The sequence below is a fragment of the Suncus etruscus genome, chromosome 12 (genome assembly GCF_024139225.1).
Source record: "Suncus etruscus isolate mSunEtr1 chromosome 12, mSunEtr1.pri.cur, whole genome shotgun sequence".
NCBI lineage: Eukaryota > Metazoa > Chordata > Mammalia > Eulipotyphla > Soricidae > Suncus > Suncus etruscus.
In genome coordinates, this window is record NC_064859.1 from 56018777 (window position 1) to 56044923 (window position 26147).

Consider the following 26147-nt stretch of genomic DNA (forward strand, 5'->3'; position numbering starts at 1 on the left):
ATAAGATTGCCAGCCTAGATTCCAAAATTTCAGGGTTCCCTGAACACTGCCAGGAGAGACCCCTGTAAGTGTGACTTAACCTTTAACCTTCCCAAGGAAAACAATATAGATGCTTATAGTTTCAGAGACTGAGGTCAGACAACCTTGAGTTCAAATTTTGATCTTAATTATTGATGTTTATACATGGAAATATCACTCAACCTCATCTCAGATACAAGGATTACTGTAATGTTATTAGATAAAATACCTATAGGTAAGTTATTAATTCTTCCTTTTTCTTTATTTAAACATCTTGATTACACATATGATTGTGATTAGGTTTCAGTCATGTAAAGAACACCCTTTTCACCAGTGCAACATTACCACCACCAATGTCCCAAATCTCCCTCCATCCCACCCCACCCCCACTTGTACTCCAGACAGGCTTTACAGTTCCCTCATTCATTCACATGATTATGGTAGTTCTCTGTGTCATTATTTCCATAACTGCACTCACCACTCTTTGTGGTGAGCTTCATGAAGTGAGCTGGAAGTTCCAGCCCTCCTCTCATGGTCTCTGAGGATTGCTGCAAAAATGACTTTTATTTTTCATGCTGAGTGAAATAAGTCAGAGGGAGAGAGAGAGAGACGTAGAATAGTCTCACTCATCTATGGGTATTATTAATTCTTCTTAATAAATTCTAATTCAATAAAGTTAGCCACACTCGAAAATAAGACTCTAATGGGCCTCAATCTAGCTAGACATCATGCTATTAATCATAATATGTTTTTGTCCATACTTCACATTCAGAGATTTTTTAAATCAAGTTTAGAATACCTAATACTGACTTGGAGATGAAATTAATACCCTCCAAGTGTCTCTGATGATTAGACAGGGATGGCAGTCATCAAGTCAGGACTGCTGACACAGCAATGGGCAGGCTTGAAACTGGGCATCAATCAGGGTGCTTCAGTAATCCCTATGAGGCAAGAACTAGGAAGTTTTGTATACAAGACCTTGGATAATAAAGGGGGAAATCCCTTTATTTTCTTGTTTTCAAGCTTGGGTTCTCCTTGAACACATATTTCATTTGCTTATCTCTTTATTTTTGTGCTTCCTCATTTCTTATTTTTTTCTTATTGGATTTTGAGCCACACTTGGTTATGCTCAATGGTTACTCATGGCTATACTCTCAGAAATTGCTGCTGGCTTGGGGGACCATATTGGATGCTGGGGGATAGAACTATGGTCCATCCTGGGTCAGCCACGTGCAAGGCAAATGCCTTACTACTGTGCCATCGCTCTGCCTCATGTGCTTCCTCATTTTAACACTAAAGAAGTCTAAGCTCTATTGTACAAGTTTCCTATCTCCCCTTACATCTTTCTTTTTCTCTATCTCTCCTTGCAAGTTTTATTCCAAAAAAAAATCTATCTTGCTTTAACAATAAAAAAAAGTTCCTTTATCCACTTAGGTACAGTAACTAGGACCCTGTAAATTAAACTAGAAATAAAGGATAGATTAGTAATCGAAAAGATCTTATTAGTACTTTTGAATATGAAAGGCCTTTGAGATCACATCCCTTTGAACAAAGATCAGTAAATGTGAATATTAAACAGGTCAAAGGAATAGGACTCTAAAATGTAGAAATGTGATTGGAAAATATATGGGGAAAAACTAATATGTGAAAAGTTTTTTCATAAGTTTTCTTTAGAGAACTATCTTGATGCTGGACTTCTGCCTTCATTATGACCATAAAACTCCAATAAAAGAGAAAACTTATGATAGTCATTTGTCAGACACTGCTGCTTTGTGTCAGATAAAGAGAGTTTTTATATTTCTTTTTGTATGAATTAATGCTCATTTTCATCCAGGTGAAAATAATCCTTATTTGGTAGTGAGCATTTTGTTGTATATACTGATATCAATTTATAGTGCTATATACCTGAAACCTATATATTATAAACTGGTGAAAGAAAGAAAGAAAGAAAGAAAGAAAGAAAGAAAGAAAGAAAGAAAGAAAGAAAGAAAGAAAGAAAGAAAGAAAGAAAGAAAGGAATAGAAAAAGAGGGAGGGAGAGAAAGGAAGCAAAAAGGAATGGAAGGTGAGAGGCAGGAAGAAAGGGAAGAAGAAAAAAGGTCCCCTTCTCTAGCACCATGAGCACTGAGTCCCCTTAGTATCATCAAGCATTTAAATTCAGCAATTAAAACCCAAAGCAAAACAAGGGGAGGAAACATCAGAACAATTCTTATCCTATTTGTGCCTCCTCTACCTTCCTCTTACAGCAGCTCCTTGGTTACCATGTCTGCAGTTATTTAGTCATATACTACTATCACTTCTATTACTTCAAGGCCACTCTGGTCTGTACCCACAAGCTTCTCTTTACACTGTGGCAGGTGGCATCTCACCTCACTGGTTTCATGCTTGGGAAATCCAGGCCTGAAGAATCTGTGATGAGCCCCTATGTGGTTCCAAGCCCCACAAAGCAGCCATCAAACTTACCAGTGTAGAAAATGAGTCCTGTACCAATTTCTCAGGGAACCATGGACCCAAGCCTGCAGCAAGAAATTGTTTTTTGCAGGAAAAGAAAGTCAGTCCAGAGAGAGAGACAGAGACAGAGACAGAGGCAGAGAGACAGAGAGAGAGACAGAGACAGAGAGACAGAGAGATACAGAGAGAAACAGTGAGACAGTGAGACAGAGAGACAGAGAGAGAAGTACAGATCATCTCAGGTGGAAATGCTATCCTCCATATTTCCCAATCCCAGAATGGGAAAGCAATTTACTTGCCTTTACACATGGTTTTCTAGTATTTCTACCAAACTGCTCCCCTGTGGGCTTTCAATGGAGTTAAATTCTGTTGCCTAATGTCTTGATAACCACCTTCATGTCCTTATCACACACCTTTGCTCCTGCCGGGGCTTCTCTGCAGAGAGGGTTCTGTACTCTCTGGGATGTAGCTGATACATTTAAAGTCTTTTTTTTTTTAATTTATTCACGGTTTTTGGGTCACACCCAGCGGCACTCTGGGGTTACTCCTGGCTCTGTGCTCAGAAATTGCTTCTGGCAGGCACTGGGACCATATGGGATGTCTGGATTCAAACCACCATCGTCCTGGATCAGTTGCTTGCAAGGCAAATGCCCTACCGCTATGCTATCTCTCCACATTTAGTGTCTTATCAAACCTCATTTTCTGTGTGCAACAAGAGGGTCCAACCATAATATTTTGTTTTGTTTAGTTCTCATGACAGAATGATTTATTTATTTTGACTTTTAATACCCAATAATTTGTTGCTAAGCTCTCCCTCACCCCCATCTATCTCCCTCCTTCAATATCCCCAATATATGAATTTAGAGACAGTCAAGATGAGAAAATGACTGTGCCTATGCTCTGTACTTAGAAATTCCGTTCCCAATGATGAAATCTAGCCATCATCTGCACTAGGGTCTGTTTTTCCAAGATCTGATTTTCTGGGCGGTGAGGAGAGGAATTGCCTCCCTGTCCAAAGCACTTTCTGTCTTAGCTGATCCTTCATTGCCAGTTTTTACATTTGGGAGAGAAGGAAACAATCTTCACAGGGTCTTTCAATGTTCTTTTTATGCCCCCCAAATTCAAAGGACCACGCAGAATATGTGACATTGCTTGGCACATCCACAGTTGCAGAGCTGAGACGCGGACATACTGTACTGCCTGTCCTTCTGTTTTGGTGTAGGCATTCCTTTATTTTTAGACCTTCTCAACACTGCCAAGGCAAGTGGGACGTGGAGATGCAGGACAGGCGCCCTGGCCTGTGAAACAGAAGCGTCTTGCCTAAAGCTATGGCAACATATGTTGGAGGCTTTCATTTGCTGCTGGGGATTGTGGAGGGGGATGGTGTGCTTTTTGTTTTGGCTCCATCTAGAATATTTTATAGCACTTCTCACTGTGTGTGCTTGAGGATGTGTGGAAACATAGGACTAGCTTTATGAACTAGCTTTGTGAGGTGTCTGAGGAAAGATAGCAACTTTTGAAAAATGAATAACACTCGAGTTTATCTTTAAACTGCAAATACAATATTTACACTTTTCCGTGCTCAACAAGATACATCATAAAAACACTAGGAGTTTGTAACTGTGATAATTTGGGTTGACTTTTTTCCTCTATACTTTTGATGAAAGTGGGTTTGTAGTGTAAATTAAATTTTCATGAAATCAAAAGGCAAGTGTTAATATTATAACAGAACAAACTGTCTTGGCTTAATATTACCCCTGGAAAATCTCTATTATTGCTCACAACAGCATTCCTAAAGTTTATTTCATCTATATTCCAACCCCGCTCACTTTAGGGTTGCTGTAATAATTACCTATCAGATTGACTTTGTTTTTTTGTTTGTTCTATTTCTCCCTCTGTTTTTTCCTACTAGGTCATTTTCTGAAGTTGACTTTAGAGTAATGACACAATTATACAAATGTGACCATACTTGATGATGTCTTACCTCCTGGGTTTTCTAGTATCAAAAATGAAAAGAAAAAAAAAAAACAGCTCTTTTGAATGTCAGAAAGACCTTAAATGAGTTTCTAAGTTTTTTTTTTTCTTTTTTTGGTTTCTGGACAAACCTTGCTGCACTCAAGTGTTACTCCTGACTCTGCTCTCAGAAATTGCTCCTGGCAGGATTGGAGGATGATTTGAGATAAATATGGGTTCAGCTGCATGCAAGGCACATGCCCAACCTACTGTGCTATTGCTCTAGTCCCAAGATCTTCATTTCTTGTCCCAAGATCTTCATTTCTTGTCCCACCATTGATCTGAGCAGAATCTCCAGGCGGCTGCTTCTTATTCCTCCATCTTTGATGTTCTTTTCTACTTCTTTGAAATAACTCTCCTCTTCTTGTATAGAAATCCTAGGGAAACTGGAAGGCCCAGCTTAACTACTTACTCCTAGGGCAGTGGACCCTTTTGGTCCTTGTTTTTGATTTTCACTACCATTCAGTTGTCCAATGGGCTCCATGACATTTTCTGTCTAGCTTTGCTGGGGCACTTATCACATACTATTACTTGCTTATCCTTTATTAGCCAGTACTGATGTAATTTATAATGGCATAAGTTATGTCTCCTCTAGAAGGTTCTGCTATCATTCACTCTCTGGAGAGTTATTGAATATGTTTGTTAAGTTAAGTGGCTTCTGGTTGTCAACACTTGGACCATTGACCTGTTGAGTCCATCATTCCAGTCTGACCCATGAACCAAAGCACTCAAGATGCAATTAGCAAAGAGCGTTTATTGAGAGCCACAATCAGCATGCTGGGGTCAACCAAGCACAGTTGTTGACTCAGACTGGATTTACATACTTACTTTTTATACCCAGTTTAGATAATTTTCAAATGGGCTAGGTGACTATTGCAGGGATAGGCTACACATTACAATATTGCTTATAGGACACACGGTTATTGATTGGGAGCAGGTTGTGTGAAGCTATACCTGAATAAGGACTTTATGGTCATTGCAAGTAGGATATAAACAGGATGCATGTTCTGGGAAGGGACTCGGATGGAACAATAAAGATTAACTCTCCAGGTGGGGTTTTAAGCCTCCTGATAGTTTTGTGGTATTTGCTGGATTTTACTGCTTCATTTACAGTAATGGCCTACTATACCAACTGAAGCCTATCATAACTTCTGTTTGGTCCTTTCAGACCAAGTAAACCTTGAGGAATCTCTTTTAGAGTTCATTTTTGAGACACTAGAGTGAGTAATCGAATAAAAGTGAATGATTTAGAATAGAACTTAAAAAAATCCATGGTTAAAATATCTAGACTCTTTTTCCCATGGTCTAAATTAATGAGGTATTAGTTTATATTTATTCCATTTGTACTGGAAAAAGAAATACTACAATATTTTTAAACTTTTATGTGGAAGTCAGATCAGACACTGATTCTACCATTATCTGTGATGGTTGGTAGTTTGTGCACAAGCATAATACATAATCACACATATGAATGTGCTTAATTAACAGATCACATTAATTATTTTATCACCTTCACTATGCTATAATTTTCTGTTGGTTGTTGTTTTTGCTTTGGTCAAAGATGACTTGGTCTAACCCTTTGTTGCTCAGAAGCAATTACTAGTTCAGTGCTCATGAGTAAACCCAGGTTATGCTCAGGAGACTGATTATATGCAATGCATGTGATTCAAGCTGAGGTTCTTGGCCATGTGCAAGGCAACTACCTAACTTGCTGTACTACTTCAATCCTGATTTCCTATAATTTTGGATAATTTTTCATGTTTCTTCTTTTAGAAATTCTATGCTCCCAGTGTATGTTATTTATAAATTTGATCTTTCAAATATATTTTAGACATGCAATACTTATATATGTTTGGATATCAAAGTTAAACTTGTAATGCTATTTATTTTCTTTATTTACTTTTTTTTGTTGTTGTTGTTTGGGGGCCATGCCAGGAGGCACTCAGGGCTTTCTTCTGAATTTATGCTCAAGGATCACTCCTAATGGGCATAGGGACCATGTGGGGTGCTAGAAATCAAACCTGAGTCTGCAACTTTCAAGGAAAGCTCTAAACCTGCATACTATCAATTCAGCCCCTTTTTGTTTACATTTTATGAACAAAACAGATATGTAAATTTTTGTATTCTATATCTACACTTTTATATTTTGATTTTGTTTCTTTAATCACTCTTAGCAATGCTCAAAGTTTACCTTGGTTCTTTGCCTGAAAATCACTCTTCAAGGAGGTCAAGGGATCATATGTGGTACTGAGGATCAAATCCAGTTTGCAATGTGCAAGGCAAGCCCAAACCTCCTGTACTATCACTCCAGCCACTCCATATACACATTTATTTAATATATTTTGGCATTTATAATGACTATATTTTTATTCTGAGAATTTTTGCCTTCCTATGTTACCTCTAGATGTGAGATCTGACCCACAAAGATGGGAGACAGCAGTAATGCAAAAGCAAGGGAGGTTATTAAATTACCAGCATGTAGAGGCTGCAATGACCTAGATGACCAGTTTGCAATGACCTAGATGGGACTGAAAGCCCTTTTTATAGGGATGCTAGGGCTTCAAACTAGGGATAAAATTATAGGTTCTTTGTATATGTTGTTTCAGCCAGATTTAAACTGGTTGGCTGAAGTAGTAGCATGCAGTTACATAAGGTTTATTGCCTGCAGACCCCTGGATGTTGCTAATTTATCTAACTGTCTTGGTACATGCCCTCAAAGTTTCTGGACCTGGCTGCCCCAGGCCCAGACCCTGCCCTCCACAGTTTCAGCCCACCATGTTTCATATGCAGAAATGGAAGAGTGTTGTGCTAGAAAAAGCACAGGAATAACCAAATAGATCAGAGGGTTTATTGACAATGATGTAATTTAAGTTGGAAAGGAGGTCCTCCAGAACATGATAGAGAGCAACTTCTAAGAGCTGAGGTTCTGAATTTATGCCCAGCAGAATTAGAACGATGTAAAAGTTTATAAGTATTTGGTGGTTTTCCAGGTAAAACTCTTTTTCATGTATATTCATGAGGGAGAATAAGAGCACGAACAATTGAGAAACATACAAAAACATGTATGTACAGAAAATGGCCCCAAAACATTGTGTTGGGTGTGTAATTTTGTGATGAAGATCAAGGAGACTAGAGATTGACATGGTTCTACTAGACAGCCTCCACTTGCTATTATTGTCAAGCCAGGAATCTGGGGTGCTTATCAACACAAAAGAATTCTTAAGGTTCAACTGCAAGCCCCAGACCAGTTGTTTAAGTTTATCCTAACTCAAGATAATTCTCTACATTTAATTTTTTGTCGGTGGTGTTCTTTTTTTCTGTTGTTTGTTTTGTTATTTTGAAAGGGGAGATTAGAGACAAAGCTATTAACAGTTTTGCCAAGAAAAAAATACTCTAACAATAATTTCCTTATTCTTGAATCAATTTCCATCCCTTATTCTTACTCTTTGTTCCAAGTTGTATGACATTTAAGATCTAAGTTTCCACTGGGAGAGCAATTTAGATGCATGTGTAAGGTAGCCTTGAGATAATAATGCCTGGAAATTACCTGCACTCTGGTTTATGAAGGCTTATTTGCCTGCTTTTTTGACAAGATGGCTCCTCTTTTTTTCTGTTTGCTTCTTTTATACCTTTCCATTTGACTTGTATTCAGGTTAAGTACAGAGAGTCAAAAGAAAAATAACAAAATAAAAAAAAAAACCTTTGTAGCCAAGTTGACCTTTGTTTAAGATTTGATTTTCCTACTCAGTTTGTTTATTTTTTTCTTTATATACTGTTAAGAGTCCTCAGAGAGCTGTTTTCCATTGTTGTCCAATGGCATTTGTGGTCAAAGTTGGCAGTAGAGCAAACTCCTTTTTTCCTAGATGTCTTCTTTGTAACTTATAGCCTGAGCACTACCCATGGAACCTGCAGTGGATTAGATAGTGAAGTCAGTGGAGTGAATGAAGTCAAATTTAAGACTTGTCAATATCTAGCAAATTCTGTGTGTGTGTGGGGGGCAACAAATATTTGGAGAACAATCTATTGTGTTATACCACGAGCAAGTCAGTACTACTTTACTGCAATTAATGGACATTTTCTAACATGGCAAATCTGGAAACTGCAAATGAATAGTAGCGGTTGTAAAATCTCCCCTTAGTTTTTTCTTTTTCTTCTTCTTCTTCTTCTTCTTCTTCTTCTTCTTCTTCTTCTTCTTCTTCTTCTTCTTCTTCTTCTTCTTCTTCTTCTTCTTCTTCTTCTTCCTCCTCCTCCTCCTCCTCCTCCTCCTCCTCCTTCTTCTTCTTCTTCTTCTTCTCCTCCTCCTCCTCCTCCTCCTCCTCCTTCTTCTTCGTCTTCTTCTTTTTTTTTTTTTTTTTTTTTTTGGGCCACAGCTGATGACACTCAGGGATTAATCCTGGCTATGCACTCCTGGCTTGGGGGAACCAATGGGACACCCAGGAATCAAATTATGGTCAGTCCTAGGTTAGAGCATGCAAGGCAGATGCCCTACTGCTTGTGCCACTGCTTACCCCCCCAGTTTTTTTCTTTAATATTTAAATTACCCAAACTTCTGATCTTTCTTTCCTATTTAACTGAAGTGAGTCTTAAATTTTCATTTTACCATCATTTATTCTTTTTTTAAAACTCCAGTTGATGAATATAACTTTCTTTTTTAGGTGAACTTGTTGAGATAAATCACTTTAAAGTGTCTCTATTTTTATTAAAAACTTAGAGCCTGTAATTTTGTTCACTCAGCTTTCCTACATTTGCTCCAATAGGAAATCATTTTAGTGGTTTAGCCTTTGGGAAATGATAAATTTATTTAATAGATTGGTAATTATCCAGCTCAGAAATAATCATTAGAATTAATATTTATTTAATTAGCTGATATCACCCAGCACACAATCCATTTATCACTAGCAGCATGCACTGATTCAGTATTGCTAGTACTTCACTAAAAGGTTACTATAACTTTTCATGGAATCTTTCTAATGACTAATAGAATAGAAAGTCATATACTTTAAATATACCTGCTTTTAAACCAGTATCTGTTATTTAAATTGTACTTGGCATTTTTATTACCTCAGGAGTGAAAATCTAAATAAAAGTGTATTTGAGGGTGATATGGGATAGAGGTGTTTATTTCAACATGTAAAAATCATTGTGGTATAGATAGTACGTTAACAGGAAAGAGGTGCAATGTTGTAACCTTTCCATGTTTTGTATGTTTAGTGTGATTCCAATGGGGTCAGGAGAACTTTATCTAGGCATTTAGCTGTTTCCATTTCTAGAAGGAAATCTAGTAAAAAAAAAAAAAAAAAAAAAAGCAAGTTCCTGGAGCCTGAGCACATGCGCATAGCACCTACAGAAAGCTCATGTTTGCAAAAGAAGGACCTTGTGGTTTGAGAGTCATGCAGCAGGTCCCCATTCATACCCCGGGTTTGCACTCAGCCATGTTATGGCTGAAATTCAAAATGTGAAGAGGGAGTCAGCTGACTGTGATACTCTGCTCTGCTCATCTTCTAAATGGTCTTTTATTTCCTCTTTCTTCATTGTTCCAACAGTCTACCGTGGTTTTTGGGCAGCCCTCATGCTGCTGGGAGTGGTAGCTGTGCTGATTGCGAGCTTCTTCATCATCTGTGCTGCGCCCTTCGCCAGCCATTTTCTCTACAAAGCTGGAGGAGGCGCCTATATCGCTGCAGGTAAGTGGGAAGTCAAAGTATTATTTCCCAATATGGTCCTCTTCAGATTGTTATAGTTTTTATTCTAATTCTACATCTCAAGCATCTAATATTAGCTTTCTAGTGATGTTCACATAAACTATTTCTTGGAAGTCATTAATAGATCAACTATGCTTTTAGTGACTTCCTGCTTTCCATATGCTGACATCAGCAGGATAATTTGTTTGTTGTACATGATCTTTGTTTATTGCATAAAAGAGAATGCCAGGAGAGGGAGTTGGGTTCCAGGACCTTTAACTCTTTCTTACTAAAAACTTCTTTCTGATTAAAATTTTGTGCTGTTCTGGGTTTGATCCCTGGTATCACATATGATCCCCCCAAGCATATGATCCTACCAAGAGTGATCTCTGAACAGAAAGCCAGAGCAAACCCTGAGCACCACCATGTTGACCCCACCCCCTAAATAAAAACAAAATATTTAAATTTTATTATAAAGATAACCCCCGGATATCATAAACACCCCTAATGTGTTTATCATTGCTATAATTTGCTTTTGAATTATCTGTAAAGTCACCTTCAATTTTCTTTATTGTGACTGACCAAAACACATTTTCTTCTTTGTAATCCCTTAACTATATTTTAATTAACTTTCTAACTAATCATGTGTGATTCCTAACATAATGAAGATGGTACATGTAGAAAAATAATTGACCAGTTAAATCTGGTAGCTTTCGTTTGTTTGTTTTGTTTCATTTTTGTCACACTGCTTTTGTGTTAACTCCTGGCTTTGAAATCAGAATACTCTGGCAGAGTTTAGGAGACCTGAATGTGGGATATTGAGCTTAGATTGCTGCATACAAGGTAAATTCCTTAAATTATTGTTCTAAGTGCTGAATCTGATAAATTTTAAGCCTCTTTCATTTAGGTAGAAAGTATTAGGAAAACTAAATGCAAAGTAATATGTTGAGATAATAACTACAGGAAAATTAGGCAAACTCAGCAGGATCAAATCACAAATAAGTGAGCTATATTATAACATCTGGTAAGAAAACAAAGAGTTTCTGCATGGGACGACAGCAACAGCAAGGGAACAATGTATAATTTCATTATACCCATGATATTGTCTTCCATTATTTAGTCAACAGTCAAGCAACACACTAGTTCTTTCAGTATATTGCTTTGATTTTCTTTCTTGTTTGCTTTTTTCCTGGTGATGAGAATTAAACTCATGACCCTTACGTGTGAGGCATTCACACTGACACTAAGTTATGTCTTTGGGTAAAGTACATCTCAAAAAATACATGGTGCATAAATCTGTAGATAGTATAAATTTATAATTAGATCTGCTTCTGCTCAAAGACTTAAAAAGTAAGCACATTGAAGACAAAAGGATTGTTTAATCTATTTTATTTTGTCTTATGTCAGCTATTCATTATCCTTTCAAAAATTTATCATGAGTTTATATTTAGGCTTTAGTATTACATGTTTAAATCTGGTATAATTTACATGCCAGAAGGTTTACCATATTAAAGATATTAAACTATCTATATATATTTGGGGATACGCACACACACACACACACACACACACACACACACACACACACACATATATATATTTGTTCTACTTCCACCACTTTATGACTCCAGAATATTTTATCACTCATGGAGAAACTCATCCTTCCCCATCTCTTATCTATTATTTATGTTTTATACTATATATTATCTATATGTTATGCATATATCTATAATATACATGGTTATTCTGTATAATTAATATCAGTGAAACCACATAACCTTTTGTGTCTGTCTTTGTTCACTCTGCCTTTATAATCATATTCTCTATTCTTTAATTTTTTATTCCATAAGACCAAAGCCTGTATATGCCTGAAAATGTTTTTATCTGTTATTTTTTTTCTCAAAAGCACAGTCTATCCTCACTTTAGTCAGTCTCTAGCTACTTAAGGTGTCTATTTCCCTTGTGGTCCTCCCAAAAATAACACCTCTTTTCAAAAGTATGTGCTCTTACTCATTTCTAGCTTTTTGAAACTAAAATTGTTGTTAATAAAAGGACTCTCTATAGCAGTGCTTAGTATGAAGACATTATGAGCAGCATGCTTGTTTGAAACCCAGACATGCTCTGATTTTGGAGGTTTAATTACATAAAGCTCTGTGTAATACTTAAAAGTTAGCATCTTTTTTACTTATATTCATGTGTTATGTGACTAAGAACTCTATAAGAAAGTTTTATATGTACTCAGTCCTGTGACCATTAAATTTTCCTTTTTCAATGAGTCTTTTGCTATGATTCTGATAATTATGGTGTTGTATTCTCTTTGATCAAAGCATCATTCAATAATCCTACATAAATTCAGAGGTTCTGATGGTATTCAGAGAGCCTATTCTAAAGTCATAAAACACCCGAAGTCAGTTCCTTTTTAATTAATTTACTCATTAATTAAAAATTAATTTTGATGTAACACATTTTACAATAGTGTTAGTATTTTTATGTTTTAGGTATATAAAGTCCATTATAGCACAATTAATTTTTATTTATGTGACACAATTTTTCTTATTTTCTGTTGGATAGGATTAGAAATATCACTATTCATGTTATCAGTTTATCAGGACAAGGAAGGTTATGCTCTCAGCAGTAACTAAAATCTTTAGCAGCCATTTCCAAAAGATAGGCTTTAAAAACATTTTGTAAAGACAATATATCATTCTTAACTCTAGTACTTATTAAAAGGAGCATTTAAAAATCTTTACCTTATTCACATTAGCATTTCCAGATAGTAATTCTAGTTGATATACCCTTTGTGGTCCAAATATGGAAGCTTACACTGTTTCGCTCTTACAATGATGAGGAAGAAACGGAGCAACACTAGGTATGTACATCACCTTCAGTTCATCTTCACTACATTGGTAACAGAGCTAGATATATGGATCATTCACAGAGTTAAACAGAATTGAACTTAAATATCCCATTTGGCCAAATTTTCTACTTTCAAAAGGAAGAGATCTCATTCCCTTCTCTTAAAACTGTTTCCTTTTCCAGACTTGCTTCATTATTCCCCACCCAGCCAAACTATACTTGTCATGCTGTCCTTAATCCTGTTGTTGTGACAGGTGTGACTTTGGCAAGAGCTGTGGTGACTGCCTTCCCAATGTTACTCTTGGAATTCGACACTCCTTCTATCAGGCAGCTGTCCTTAGGACAGGGCAGAAACACATACTAAGGGCCATTGAGGGTTGTATGCACAGAGTGAGCCACTGGCATTAATAAGACCCTGTAGTCCTGTTGTCAAACTGAGTCATAGCTGTCCTATGAGCAAGAAGTGGTTTGCTCCTCTCATACATTCCACATGCCCAGAGAGGAGTCTGGTGGGCCTGTGCTGTACCTGCCTCCCCTACCAGTGTCTCCTGTGGATGTTCTGTTGTGCACCAAGAGTTCAAAAGTTGATAGGATCTTATAAAAGCAATCCTGTTGCCTTGACTTTCTTCACATGCTTCTCAGTGCCTTCCCCTTTCTGAGATTGGTTTTAATGTGAAATCCTATAGGGTCTATAACTCTTAGATATCAATAATCTGAACAGAAGATAGATGTCTTTTTCTAGCTCCAAAGAATTGGAGGGGTAGTTAGAGTAGGATTAAGCAGATACAGCATTATACAATATATGAGTGATATGAGAAAAAATCTTATTCAGTAGTCATTCCTGATTATCTGGGCAAACTCACATGAAGGCAGAAATTGCTATGCATGAAAATTTTTTGTGATGTACAGGAAAGATTTACCCTTCTTGGGATGTTTGTTTTAATGACAAACAATAGAAACTAGAAATAGGGATATGAACATACCAAAGTAACCAGAATTCTCTTCCTTTACAGTTCAATTTTAATTTTCCTGAATAATAGATTTAGTTTTTATTACATTTCTTCTTCTCAATTAATATAAAACCAGAGAGTCTCACAGACAGAGAGATGTCTGAATCTTGATAGAATCTCATTAGACTGCCAAGTAGGTAACACTGCGTAGATATTTTATAAGGTTACATACATACAGTGGGACTTGGCCCTTACTACAGTATGGTAGTAAGTAGTAAATAGCCGGTATGCTGGTGGAGGAAACAAGTCAAGGAAATACATCATTGTGGAACATGATGAAGATAATGGGTCTCTGCAGTACAGCTCACACTGGAAAGAAACAGTGTGTCCCTGTAGTGTAGCTCATCCTACAAGTAAGATGCAGTATGATGAAGACAATGTCTCTGCCCATTCTCTCACCTAAGGGTGGGCTCTACCTGAGCAAGTTAGTATTGGTCCCAACATAGAAGGTGTGAACCATACATAATGAGCCATGACAATCCTATTCTACATGGGGCATGGGTCCTTAGCACATTCTCTGACTCACCTGTCCCCATTTGGTCTCTGACAGTGCTTTCTCAGTGTCTTAATGTAAATTCTCTTTAAAAAAGAATGGTGTTTTTGGACCTACTAATCTACTAAAGGATTGGACCTACTAATCTCACCCCTCACACCTGTGGAGGTCGGGGACTGCACATTGGGTCTAATAGTCAATGGCAAATTAATTCACCAGTCAAGCCTATATATTAAGATCTTCTTACAATACAAAACACTGTCCAAAAAAACTTTCCTCTGGTGAGCCTGTGAAGATTTAAAAGAGTTTTGTCTGTCTGGGAGAGTATGGAAGCCCTTAGTCTTCCTATCATGTGGTAATCCTCTGCATCTCTTCCACCTGGCTTCTATATGAGATCAGTGGTTCAGTGAATGCAGGTTTCCTGAGATTTTGGTGTCCTTCTAGCAAAGTCCTTCTAGCAAAATCTGAGGAGTTCTTAAAACCTTCAAGTGCCCAAATTTAAAGAGGGTGTGCTGGGTATCATTGTGCCTCAGCTATCAAGTCAGATACAAAGCTAGTGGAATGTACTGTGAACAGGTTCTAAAGTGGAGGACTGTCTTGAAGACTTTATTTGAGGGGTTCCAAGTTGTCTCTGGTACTGTCAAAATGAAGCAAATTTTTAATTGCTTTCTGGTTCCTTGATTTTCTTGTTGATATGGGTTGGATGCTCACACAATTGGATCTAGAGACCCACAACTCAATGAGAAAGCAAGTTTTTCATATATAGCAGATAATGTTCAGAAGTACACCAGATTTGGGGTTGGCTTCCTTCTTTCTTTCTTTCAAAGATCTATTGCAGGCACCCCATTCTGGATTCGACCACCCCCAGCTCAATGTGTGATTTCTATTCTTCCACTCTTCTCTCTTACATTTCCTAAGTAAAACTATAGACTTAGAGAGAGATTTGGAGAGACATACAGACAGACATACAGAGAGAGAGAAACCCTAAAAACACAAAATTTACAAATAAGTCTAATGAGCTATATAGCTTAAGAATAAAACAAATTTATTTCCACTTGAGATCAGAGAGATATACAAAACAATAATTTCTTAGGGAATAGTGACAGTAGGCTTAAACCTATGGACAAAACAAAACAAAAGTAAACCTTACAGAAGCCAGAAGAATGAATGAGCTTTGACCTCTCCTTCAACGAAGCCGAAAACAGAACTGACAGGACCCTCTTGGTGTCTGTCTTGCCCCTTGATCTTCCTCCACAGGGAGTATATCTCTACAGCAGCTGGTCTGCTGGGTCCTGAGTATGAGGGAACAGAGGACCAAGGGCAGGAAGGGATTAGCAAAGAATTGCTGACTCCAGAGGGAAGAGATTTAAGCTTGCAGTCCTAGGCTTTTCCCCTCTTTGACCTGCTCTTTTGAGTCCGCAGAGGAAAGAGCTTGGCCTAGAGGCCTCTGAAAGCCTGTAAGGCCTCTCTCTCTCTCTCTTCCTCCTTTCCTTTTTTTCCTTTTTAGATACTGTGGTTTGCAATATTGTTAATGGAGTTTTATCTGTATATCAATTTATCTCCTTTTAGCACCAGTTCTTGTCCAGAGTGATCATTTCCAACTCAATTTGTCATAGTGGTCCTTTCTCTGCCCTAACTATACTCCTTGCTATTTGTGGCAAACTTCCTACCATGGATTGGTCCACCTAACCCTTGTCTCTATTAACTTTAGAAATTATTACCATACTATCTTTTTTTTTTTATTCACAAAGGAGTACAATCATTCTATGTCTATCCTTCTCCCTCTGGCTCACTTTGCTCAGCATAATACTTCACTATACAATAGCATCTTATGTAATCCTTCTGTGAAATGTTTTCACTTACAAAATATTTGAAAACCTTCCCACTTTTTTTTCTTGGTCATATCCTCGAAAGTTACTTTTACCCCACTTTGCTCTTACGTTGTTAGAATTGATGTGCACTAGCTCGGGTTTGAATAAAGTAGAGGCAAGTTGTTAAAACAAGGGAAAGGGGCTATATAGACAGTCTATTGGGAAAGGTGCACTCAGTTTATTGGGTATTTAGCCTTGGGAACCACCATAAATTCCTGTGAATCCAACCAGCCAATGATCCTTGACACAGAGCCAGGAATAAGTACTGAGCATATTTAGGTGTGGCTCTGAAACAGTGCCAAGTATGGTCCAAATAGCTGGGTGTACACTCCCCCAAGTCAGCAACAATAACCACTCCCCAAAAAAATTTAAAAAAGAAAAAAACAACTAATGGAATAGAATTCAAAAGGGACATGTCAAAGCTGCTCCTGTGACATGTCTCAGGCAACTGAAGGCAAGGAAGGCAGGGAGTACGGAGGAGAGACAGTCATCTTTCTGCAGAGACATTGCTGTCCTAAAGTCCCCACACATTAGATTGATGTGTAATCAGTCAGGGAGCAAGTTGCTGGCCCAGTTGATTTGTGCTGGATGTCACTGGAACCATGATTGTGAATAACTGCTCTTAGCCCTCTTTAAAGAACCATCCCTGGGGGCCAGAGAGATAGCACAGCAGTTGGGCATTTGCCTTGCATGCAGCCAATCCAGGACTGATGGTAGTTCGAATCCTGGCATCCCATATAGTCCCCAGTGCCTACCAGAGCGATTTCTGAGCACAGAGTCAGGAGTAACCCCTGATGGTCACTGGGTGTGGCCCAAAAACCAAAAGAAAAAATCAAAAAAAGGAAAAAGAACCATCTCTGGCACTTTCTGTGCCCAGGGACAGCCAAGCCTAGCAGCAAACATTTTTACTCCCAGGAGATGTGATTGTGGGTACAATGAGTCCACTCAAAATGAAGGTTCGAGGCAGGCACTGGAGCAGCTGGTTGCAGACCTATGACCAGGTTCTCTGGTTGGGGAACAGATTTGCCAGGGTACAAATGAATAGCAATGTCCAACTGCTCCTCTCTCCTTCAGCACCCATCTATCATGGAAACCCTGGGCCCTGAAGTATTCAAGATTTAAAGTGTCAGGGAGTTAATCTATTTGAAATTATTCTGATTCACTGAATACCTTTCTTACAAATGGACATTTTGGTTTTTTGTTTGTTCGTTTTTGAGCCACACTCAATGGCTCGCTCCTGACTCTACACTAAGGTTCAGAGGACACTTTGGAGAGCTAGGGACTGAATCCTGGTCAGCTACTTGAAAGGAAAGCACCCTACAAGCTGTTCTAACAATTTGACCTGAAACAGTCACTCTGTTAAAAAAGAAATAAATTATAAAGAATAAATAAAGAAATAAAACAAATTATACTGATTTTTTAAATTTTATTTTTAATAAGACAGTGTTTATGTTTTTGTTGTTGTTGTTGTTTGTTTTTTGGGGGGAAGCATACCCCAGTGATGCTCAGGTGGCTATGCGCTCAGAAATTGCTCCTGGCTTGGGAGACCATGTGGGATGCCAGAAATTGAACCCAGGTCTGTCCTGGGTCAGCAGCATGTAAGGCAAAAAAAATGCCCTACCACTGCACTAGCGCTCCAGCCTGACAGTGTTTAGGTTTTATAGTTTTATTAAATGCTGTTTTAGAGTGTTTTTCCATAAATAACTTTTTCTTTCACTAAGGAACCCACGGGTATGTGACAGAGGGGGGTGGTTAAGAAGTTTGCTTGACTGGACATTTGAAGAAAATGTCCAAAATTAGGACAGAGCACAGATACCATTCTTTCACAATAGTCAACGGTGGGACTCGGTGGTGAGTAGTGCCACCCGGTGGAGAATTAGAGAAATACAGTAACAGGCATCTTTGAAGCCTTCCTTTGCTTATTTCTTTCATAAAGCTTCAGAACCCTCTGGCACGGGGGATAAATTTTTCTCTTGCCCCTTCACCAGTCCAGAAATAACACATCCATTTGAGAAGTTATGATGTTTTAAACAATTTCAGACAATATTATTTGATAATCATTAGCAGAAGTGTGTGCCAAAGCTAAATAACATTAACATCTTTAAACAATGCTTCCTATATGTGGGGTGTGTTCTGGCTTGAGGCCGTGTGCTTTTTGCCTTTATTCACTTTTCGAGAACACTTTCTTCGGAGCAAACTTGCATAATCCTTATCATGCCCATTTAGAAACTAGTGAAGAAATATTGAAAAGCTCAAAACTTTCTCAACTTTACGCTGCTGGCAAAATATGAAGCTTTTTAGAAAAGACTAAGTAATTCTTTGAGGGAAGATATTCATCTGCGCAGAACGTGCTCTTCAATCCTGTCTCCTTACCTAATTTTATGGAGTGTAGAAACTTTATGGACATTGAATGAGCTTCCTTTTCAGATAAAATCTCTAATTATTTCAGAGAAAGCTAAGCCTTTATAGTCATTCTCTATCAATCATTTCTCAAGAGAGTACAGACTGTTGAATATATGAGATGTTTATTACTAAAATTATGATGCCAAACTAAGAGAAAGACACATATTTGAGATACATGAGATAGTAATTTTATAAGTACATGTGACTGAGTGAAAATTTGAGGTCCACAAAATGAAAGTAAGGATGTCACTAAGATATAGTATCTATAAGATAAGATATAGTACACTAGGTGTCACATAAAAAGATATAGTGTGCTATATAGATATAGTATTGTTGAGCAATAATAAATAGAAACTTAGATGCAATGAAAATATATAATCATTAAAGTATAACTACATATTCCTGGATCTTCAGAAAATTGGAAAAAATGAGAGGAAAGTGAGTCTGATGAAATAAAGAACAGAGATAAATCAAGAATGTTGATTATTAATTGTTATGCATTAGTTGTTTTACAATTTCTAAAATACAATATGTAGTAAAAATCATAATTTAGTTATAAAATAAAGCAATAGCATACATATATGAGAAAGCACTATTTTGAAAATATAATTTAAGCTATCTTAAGGACTCTTAGCTTATTTTTTCCAGAAAATGATTTTTTAATGAATGAAGTAATAACAATACTATATTGAAAGTATGATAAAATGCAGCCACAAGTATTACTATTTAGAAAATGTAGACTTGGCTAATTTTACTTTTCCCATATGTCTATTTAGGAAAATAAGTATGCATCTCATACTTTAAAATGGGCCTTTGAGAATAGATTTTGTTCATGGTAATGACTACTTCAACAGGGCATGTGAGGACACTTGAGAAGTTAAAAGAGGCTCAAAATTTACATTTTAAAATACATTATAATTCTGATATATTAAAACTAAGTTGTACTAAAACATGGTTACAACTCTGTTGGTACTTTGCATTCAATGCTCTTTGCTTTTTAAATACATTAATATTCTATATATATTAATATCCCTATATATTACCATTTAGTTTGCTGATATTATTCAAAGTCTTTGAAAAATGTATAGCACAAATAAAGTCATTCTTGGGACTCTATGCCATCCATATTATGAGTGAGCACTGTTATTGCATACAAAGAAATCAATCAAAATTTAAACGAATCTAGTTCTTTTTCCTCATGTTGTCATGTTTAACGTATTAACATAAAGCCTAGTAATGTTCCTTAAACAGCTGAGGGGTGAATCTTTCTCCAAAGGAGTCCCAGAAAAAAACATGATACAGACCGGTGTCCTGCTTCTCTAAAGTGGGGAGGAGAGCATGGGGATTTATTTTCCAATAGAACCTTATAACAATCAATTATATGGTAGAGTCTGTAAGTTTCAAACAATGAATGATGGAAGTTTAACAAGAAAATTAAACAACTGGAAACAACCAATCACCAAATTCTTTATGTTGTATTCACAGAGATTAATCACTTTAGTGAACTAGATTGAATGATTATCAAACGTGTTGTTGACAAATTTATGTTTGGGGAAGATGATATAAGTTTAAAAAAAGTGTATATATTTTTGAAGGAAGGGTTTAGACCACTCACAGTGAGACTCAACACTTTAGTTGATTCTGTGCTCAGGAATCATTCCTGGGGTGCTCAGGACAGAATGCAGAGCTTGGGCTCAATCCAGAGTTTGTACATGAAAGACATGCTGTCCTAACTCTGTGACCCAAAAACTTGTGTATGTCCTAGGGCTGCTGCAGTGCTGTTGTAGGGACTTCAGAAAATACCTTAATTAATTTTATTAATAAATACAACGTCATTTTATCTGTTGGGAGTATAGAGAGTATTTCATAAAAAAATGTTGTTAGAACAGGAATGATAGGACAAGTAAGGCATTTCTTTGCATGCAGCTGTTCTCGATTCTTTAATTCTTAACATTTTATTTTATTTAAACCATTGTGAGTTACAAAGCCCTTTTATAGTTGGATTTCAGAAATACAATGAATCAAAGTTTATCCAACTGCCAATGTTAAGCTCTGTTCACCAACATTGCCAGAGTATAACTTATCACACCACCCTTTGCCTCTTAGCCTGCCAGTATAAAAAGACTCATTTTAAGTACAGATTGTTATAGTTTGGGTCCTTTGTTTCTGTTGTTGTTGATTTTGTCTTGAATATTTAATTCTTTTTTATCTTCACCAATGCACCTGAGACCACTTAGCCCTGGCCCCTATCCTTTTTCTTTCTCCCTTCTTAATTTTATAGAAAAGTGCAGAAATATGAGGTAGAACAGAATAATTAATTAATGAAGGTTCTATGAAAAAGGCAGGATTCCATATGTAAAATATTTTTTAAAAAGTGGCAGTTTTTTGCATAGGGACAGCAAAAATTGGGAAAAATAGAAACAATAAACCTTGGCCTAAAAATAGGATGTCCCTACCCTGAATCATCCTGTCATAAAACCAACTACAGGCTACAGGCATACTAAGTTGTCAAACACCAAAGTCATTATTCATGTTTCCATAAAAAGTTCTCAATCACAGTTGTCACAACCAGGCTTCAGGAATTTGAGATATTCATTTTTGTACAGATCCTGTATTGAATCAGAGTGTCATGGAGCATGTTCTGACTTCATCTGATGGTTAGGTTGTGAGGCAGGGAAACTCATCCTGTTGCTGTTTCAAGTCATGGGGTGTCATATGAACCCAACCTGTAGCAAGTTAGCACAAGTTGGGCCTTCCCCCAGAGAAGTTCTATTCCTGGTGCTGGTTTAGAAAACTGTGCCAGTTCCAAACATAAAAATCCAAGGTTCGGGAGTGAACTGCATCAGCTTCTTGGGCTAAGGCAAGGTGGGCTGTAAGGTTGTCTTTTCACATTGGGAGCTGGTTAGGAGGGGTGTGTAGTGGGGGGGATATTTTGGTTCCTGAGGAGTTAAGAACTGAAAGTAAAAAGGATTAGGGGAGAAATAACAAGTCAGGGTTGAGAGAGTAAAAGGATAGAAAAGGATTTGTAAAGTGGTAGTTGGGTTTCAGTTATAAAATAACACTTCTTTCACCAGTGCAACATTCCCATCACCAATGTCCCCAATATCTTTCCTCTCCATAAGGTATTCGAGACAGGCAATCTACCATATTTATTCGAGTATAACGCACACCCATGTATAACTCGCACCCCTAATTTTCGATTAAAAATCGGTATAAAATTTTGTTTCACACCAAGCATTATAACTGACAAAAATATATGTTGAACACGTGTGGCCATGATAAAAATAATTTATTGACAACATAAACTGGTATAAACACAATACCAAAATAAAATTACCTGTAACAATATTTATTTAAAATGCTTCAAAGTCAGATTCATCATTTGATACACTAAAGAGTTGTTCCCATTCTTCTCGAGTCGATTTTTCATCAGTGTCCCAGTTGGCAGGAACATATGTTTCTCCAGTTTCTTCGCTTTCTTCTGAGTCTGAATTCCACAGCAGGTTGTCTTCTGTGCCGTCCATTTTATTGCTGATGCCTGTCTTCAAAAAATCTTGATGATCATTTCTTTTGGTATGTATTTCCATGATGTTTTAACCCAGGATATCACGAGAGATAGGCCAGGTTTCTTGATTTTTTTTTTCTTCACCTTCGCGTACCGTGTGCGGCTACAGCCCAGAAAAGGCACAGTGAGAACTCACAATTCGCCTGCACCCTCATTGGACTGGCCACCACCCCAACCCTCATTTATAATGTGCACCCAAGCTTTGATTTCTTTTTTTGGTAGAAAATTCTGCGCGTTATACTCGAATAAATACAGTACTTCTCTCACTCATTGACTTTGTCACCATAGTTGTCAGTGTAGTTATTTCTCTAACTGCACTCATTACTCTTTGTGGTGAGCTTCATATAGTGAGCTGGTCCTTCCAGCCCTCATTTGTATTGTCTCTGGGCATTATTATGGCATTATTACAATAATGTCTTTAATTTATTTTAAAACTCATAGATGAGTGAGACTCTACTGTGTCACTCTCCCTCTCTCTAACTTATTTCACTCAGCATGATAGGTTCCATGTACATCCATGTATAGGAATATTTCATGACTTCATCTCTCCTGATGGCTGCATAATATTTCATTGTGTATATGTACCAAAGTTTCTTTAGCCACTCGTCTGTTGAAGGGCATCTTGGTTGTTTCCAGAGTCTGGCTATTGTAAATAGCGCTGTAATGAATATGGGTGTGAGGAAGGCATTTTTGAATTGTATTTTTGTGTTCCTAGGGTATATTCATAAGAATGGTATAGCTGGATTATATGGAAGCTCAATTTCCATATTTTGAAAAATCTACATATTGTTTTCCATAAAGGCTAGACTAGATGGCATTCTCACCAGCAGTGAATAAGAGTTCCTTTTTCTCCACATCCCGCCAGCACTAAATGTTCTGGTTCTTTGTGATGTGTGTCAGTCTCTGGCATGAGATGGTACCTCATAGTTGTTTTGATTCGAATCTTCCTGATAATTACTGATGTGGAGCATTTTTTATGTGCCTTTTGATTATTTGTGTTTCTTATTTGAGGAAGTGTCTGTTTATTTCTTCTTACAATTTTTTGATGGGGTTAGATGTTTTTTTCTTGTTATGTTCTGTCAGTACTTTGTATACTTTTGATACTAGCCTTATCTGTATTAGGTGGGTATTAGGGTATTAGGTGAATAGTTTCTCCCATTCTGTGGGTGACTTTTCTATCTTAGTCACTTTTTCTTTGAGGTGTAGAAGCTTTTCAGCTTAATATAGTCTCATCAGTTTATCTCTTCTTTTACTTGTTTTGAGAATGCTGTTTTTTTCCATGAAGATGCCTTTAGTCTCAATGTCATGGAGTGTTTTACCTTCATGTTGTTCTATATGCCTTATAGTTTTGGGTCTGGTATCAAGGTCTTTAATGCCCTAAAATGTAGTCTCACTTAGATAAGGTTCCATGTGCACTTGGGAAAAGTGTGTATTCAGCTTTTTGAGGATGAAAGACCCTGTCAAGATCCATTAGTCCTAGTTCTTTTAATCTCTCATTTAGGGCTCTTATGTCTTTTCTAGTGCTCCACCTCATGTATCTATCTAGTGGCTTTAATGGCATGTTGATATCTCCCACTACTATGATCTTTCTGTTTATATGTTTCTCTACATGTGTGAGTAAAAAGCTTACATATTTTGCTGACTCTACATTTGGTGCATGATTGTTGATCAGAGTTAGTATTTCTTGGTCTGTTCTTTCCCTGATCAGTATGTAGTATCTATCTTTGTCTCAGTAAATTCCTAATGCAATTAGTTCTGATATGATTATGGCTGTCCCCCACACTTGGTTTTTGGTTTTCCAGTAGCTTGTATAATTTTTTTCCATCCTTTTACTCTGAGCCTTTGTATATCCTGAAATGTTAAATGTGTTTTCTGTGGGCAGCAGATGGCTGGATTTTGTTTCCTGATCTGACCCACTATTCTGTACCTTTTGATGGGAGCGTTTAGTCTATTGACATTTAAGAAAACTATTTGTACATGGATTCTGTTTTATTTATCTTAACGTTCTTTGGCTGAAAGTTTAAAGTTAAGATATCAGCAAGGGGACTTCTGCTGAGAATTGTGTTATGGGTGATTGTCCTTCCACTGTAACTTTACCTTGTTCTCTTTCTTTGCATCTTTTGTTCTCATAATTCAAAATAAAAAAATTAAAAAAAAGAAAACTATTGATAGAAAGGGTAGTTGTGCCATTATATTGTGTAGGGTTGTTGCTGTTAAATTGGGTATTTGTTTATATGGTTTATCTTTGAGTAGCTCATTTAGAATAGGTTTTTTTAGTGCAAATATTCATGTTCTTTTTTTCTGAGAATGTTCTTAACTCTCCCTTCCATGTAAATGAGAAGTTTGCTTGGTAGTGGACACTAGGTTGAACATTTCTTTTATTCAGTAGTTTGAATTTGTCATTCGACTCTTTTTTTGCCTGGATTGTTTCAAATGGAAGATCTGGTTTGATTCTTGTGTTCTTTATACTTAGGGTTTTTCTTCTCCCTAACTGCTTTAAAGAGTCCCATTCTCTCTTTGTTTTTGCCAGTTGGATTACTGTATATCTTGATGTTATTCAGCTAGGGTCTCTTTTGTTTGGCACTCTTTTTTGCCTCTTGGATTTGTAGAAAAGCCTCCTTCCAGAGAAAGGGAATGTTCTCTGATATTATCTCCCTCTTCTTGCTCTCCCCCCTTTCCTTTTTTCTTCCTCTCTGGTAGTCCTATCATTTGGGGAACATTTTTTAATCTTTGTTCATTAAGTGCATTACATTTTCATCCATTGTTTAGTCTCTCCTTTCTTTCTTGAATTCATTTTCAATTCTGGCTTGTTTTTTGTCTTCAAGTTCATCTATGTGATTCTCTACCTGTGTAATTCTGCTACTATGGCTTGTTAACATGATTTTTAGTTCCTTCAGTTATATTTTTATAAATTCTCTCATCCTCTGAAAGAGTTCTTAGAGTTGGTTGAATTGTTCATATATAATTAGCTTAATTTTACAGGCTAGTGCCTCCTTGATTTCTGTTGCTAAAATCTTAAGTGTTAATTTTAGGTCCTCATTTATAAAACTCAGGCAATTTTTTGTGGACCTGGAAATTTGTTAGGATTTTTCTCCATGCCCCAACTTTAGGTATCTTCTTTAGTTTCCCCATTGTTTTTTTGCATTTATTTGATTGAAATGCTTAAGTTTCAGGGTGTTTAAGATCTACTAAACTGATAGTATAAAGTTGGCTAGAATTATACCTGCTCTATAAGTTATTTTCCTAAACAAATGAGGTTATTTAAGTATGATAAAAATATTGTGAACTAATTTATTGACTTGTTCAACTGAGTTTTGTGCTGTATATTTTCTAGGAGAAGGAAGTGCAAGGACCATTCTGCCTCAAATATATATATATATATATATATATATATGTATATATATATATGTATATATATATAAATAGATAAAATAAAAAAACTATTTTGTGCCCCCCACGTTTTTTTTTCCTGTATAGGCATAGTAAAAATTGGAGGCATTAGATAGAATCCCCTTGGCCTAGGAGATACAGAGTCTCTCCACCCTTGAAGTATAGTGTCATGGGGTTGACTGTAGACTCCTTGTCTGTTCATTTACTCTCCCCTCGGTGCTTTTGTGGTGTATGGAAGACTTCTGCTTCATCATGGGCGATAAAATCAGACCTCTGTAACTGGATATCTTGGTAGTTGCACAGGTCAAGGAGTGAAGCTTATGATGAAACCTTTCTTTGTGGTTCTAGGAGTATTTATTTATTTATTTTACTTTTATCTTTCTTGACTTCTTTGTTTTGG

The 26147-nt window shown here is 36.9% G+C and overlaps 1 protein-coding gene across 1 annotated transcript in view; it reads left to right on the plus strand.

Moving 5' to 3' along the window:
- TMEM182 (transmembrane protein 182) overlaps positions 1-26147 on the plus strand; it is a 59475-nt gene that overhangs the window by 22682 nt on the left and 10646 nt on the right. The window contains exon 4 of the mRNA XM_049784945.1: positions 10025-10162. Within this exon, the coding sequence (XP_049640902.1) occupies positions 10025-10162 (138 nt within the window). The remainder of the gene's footprint in view (positions 1-10024; positions 10163-26147) is intronic.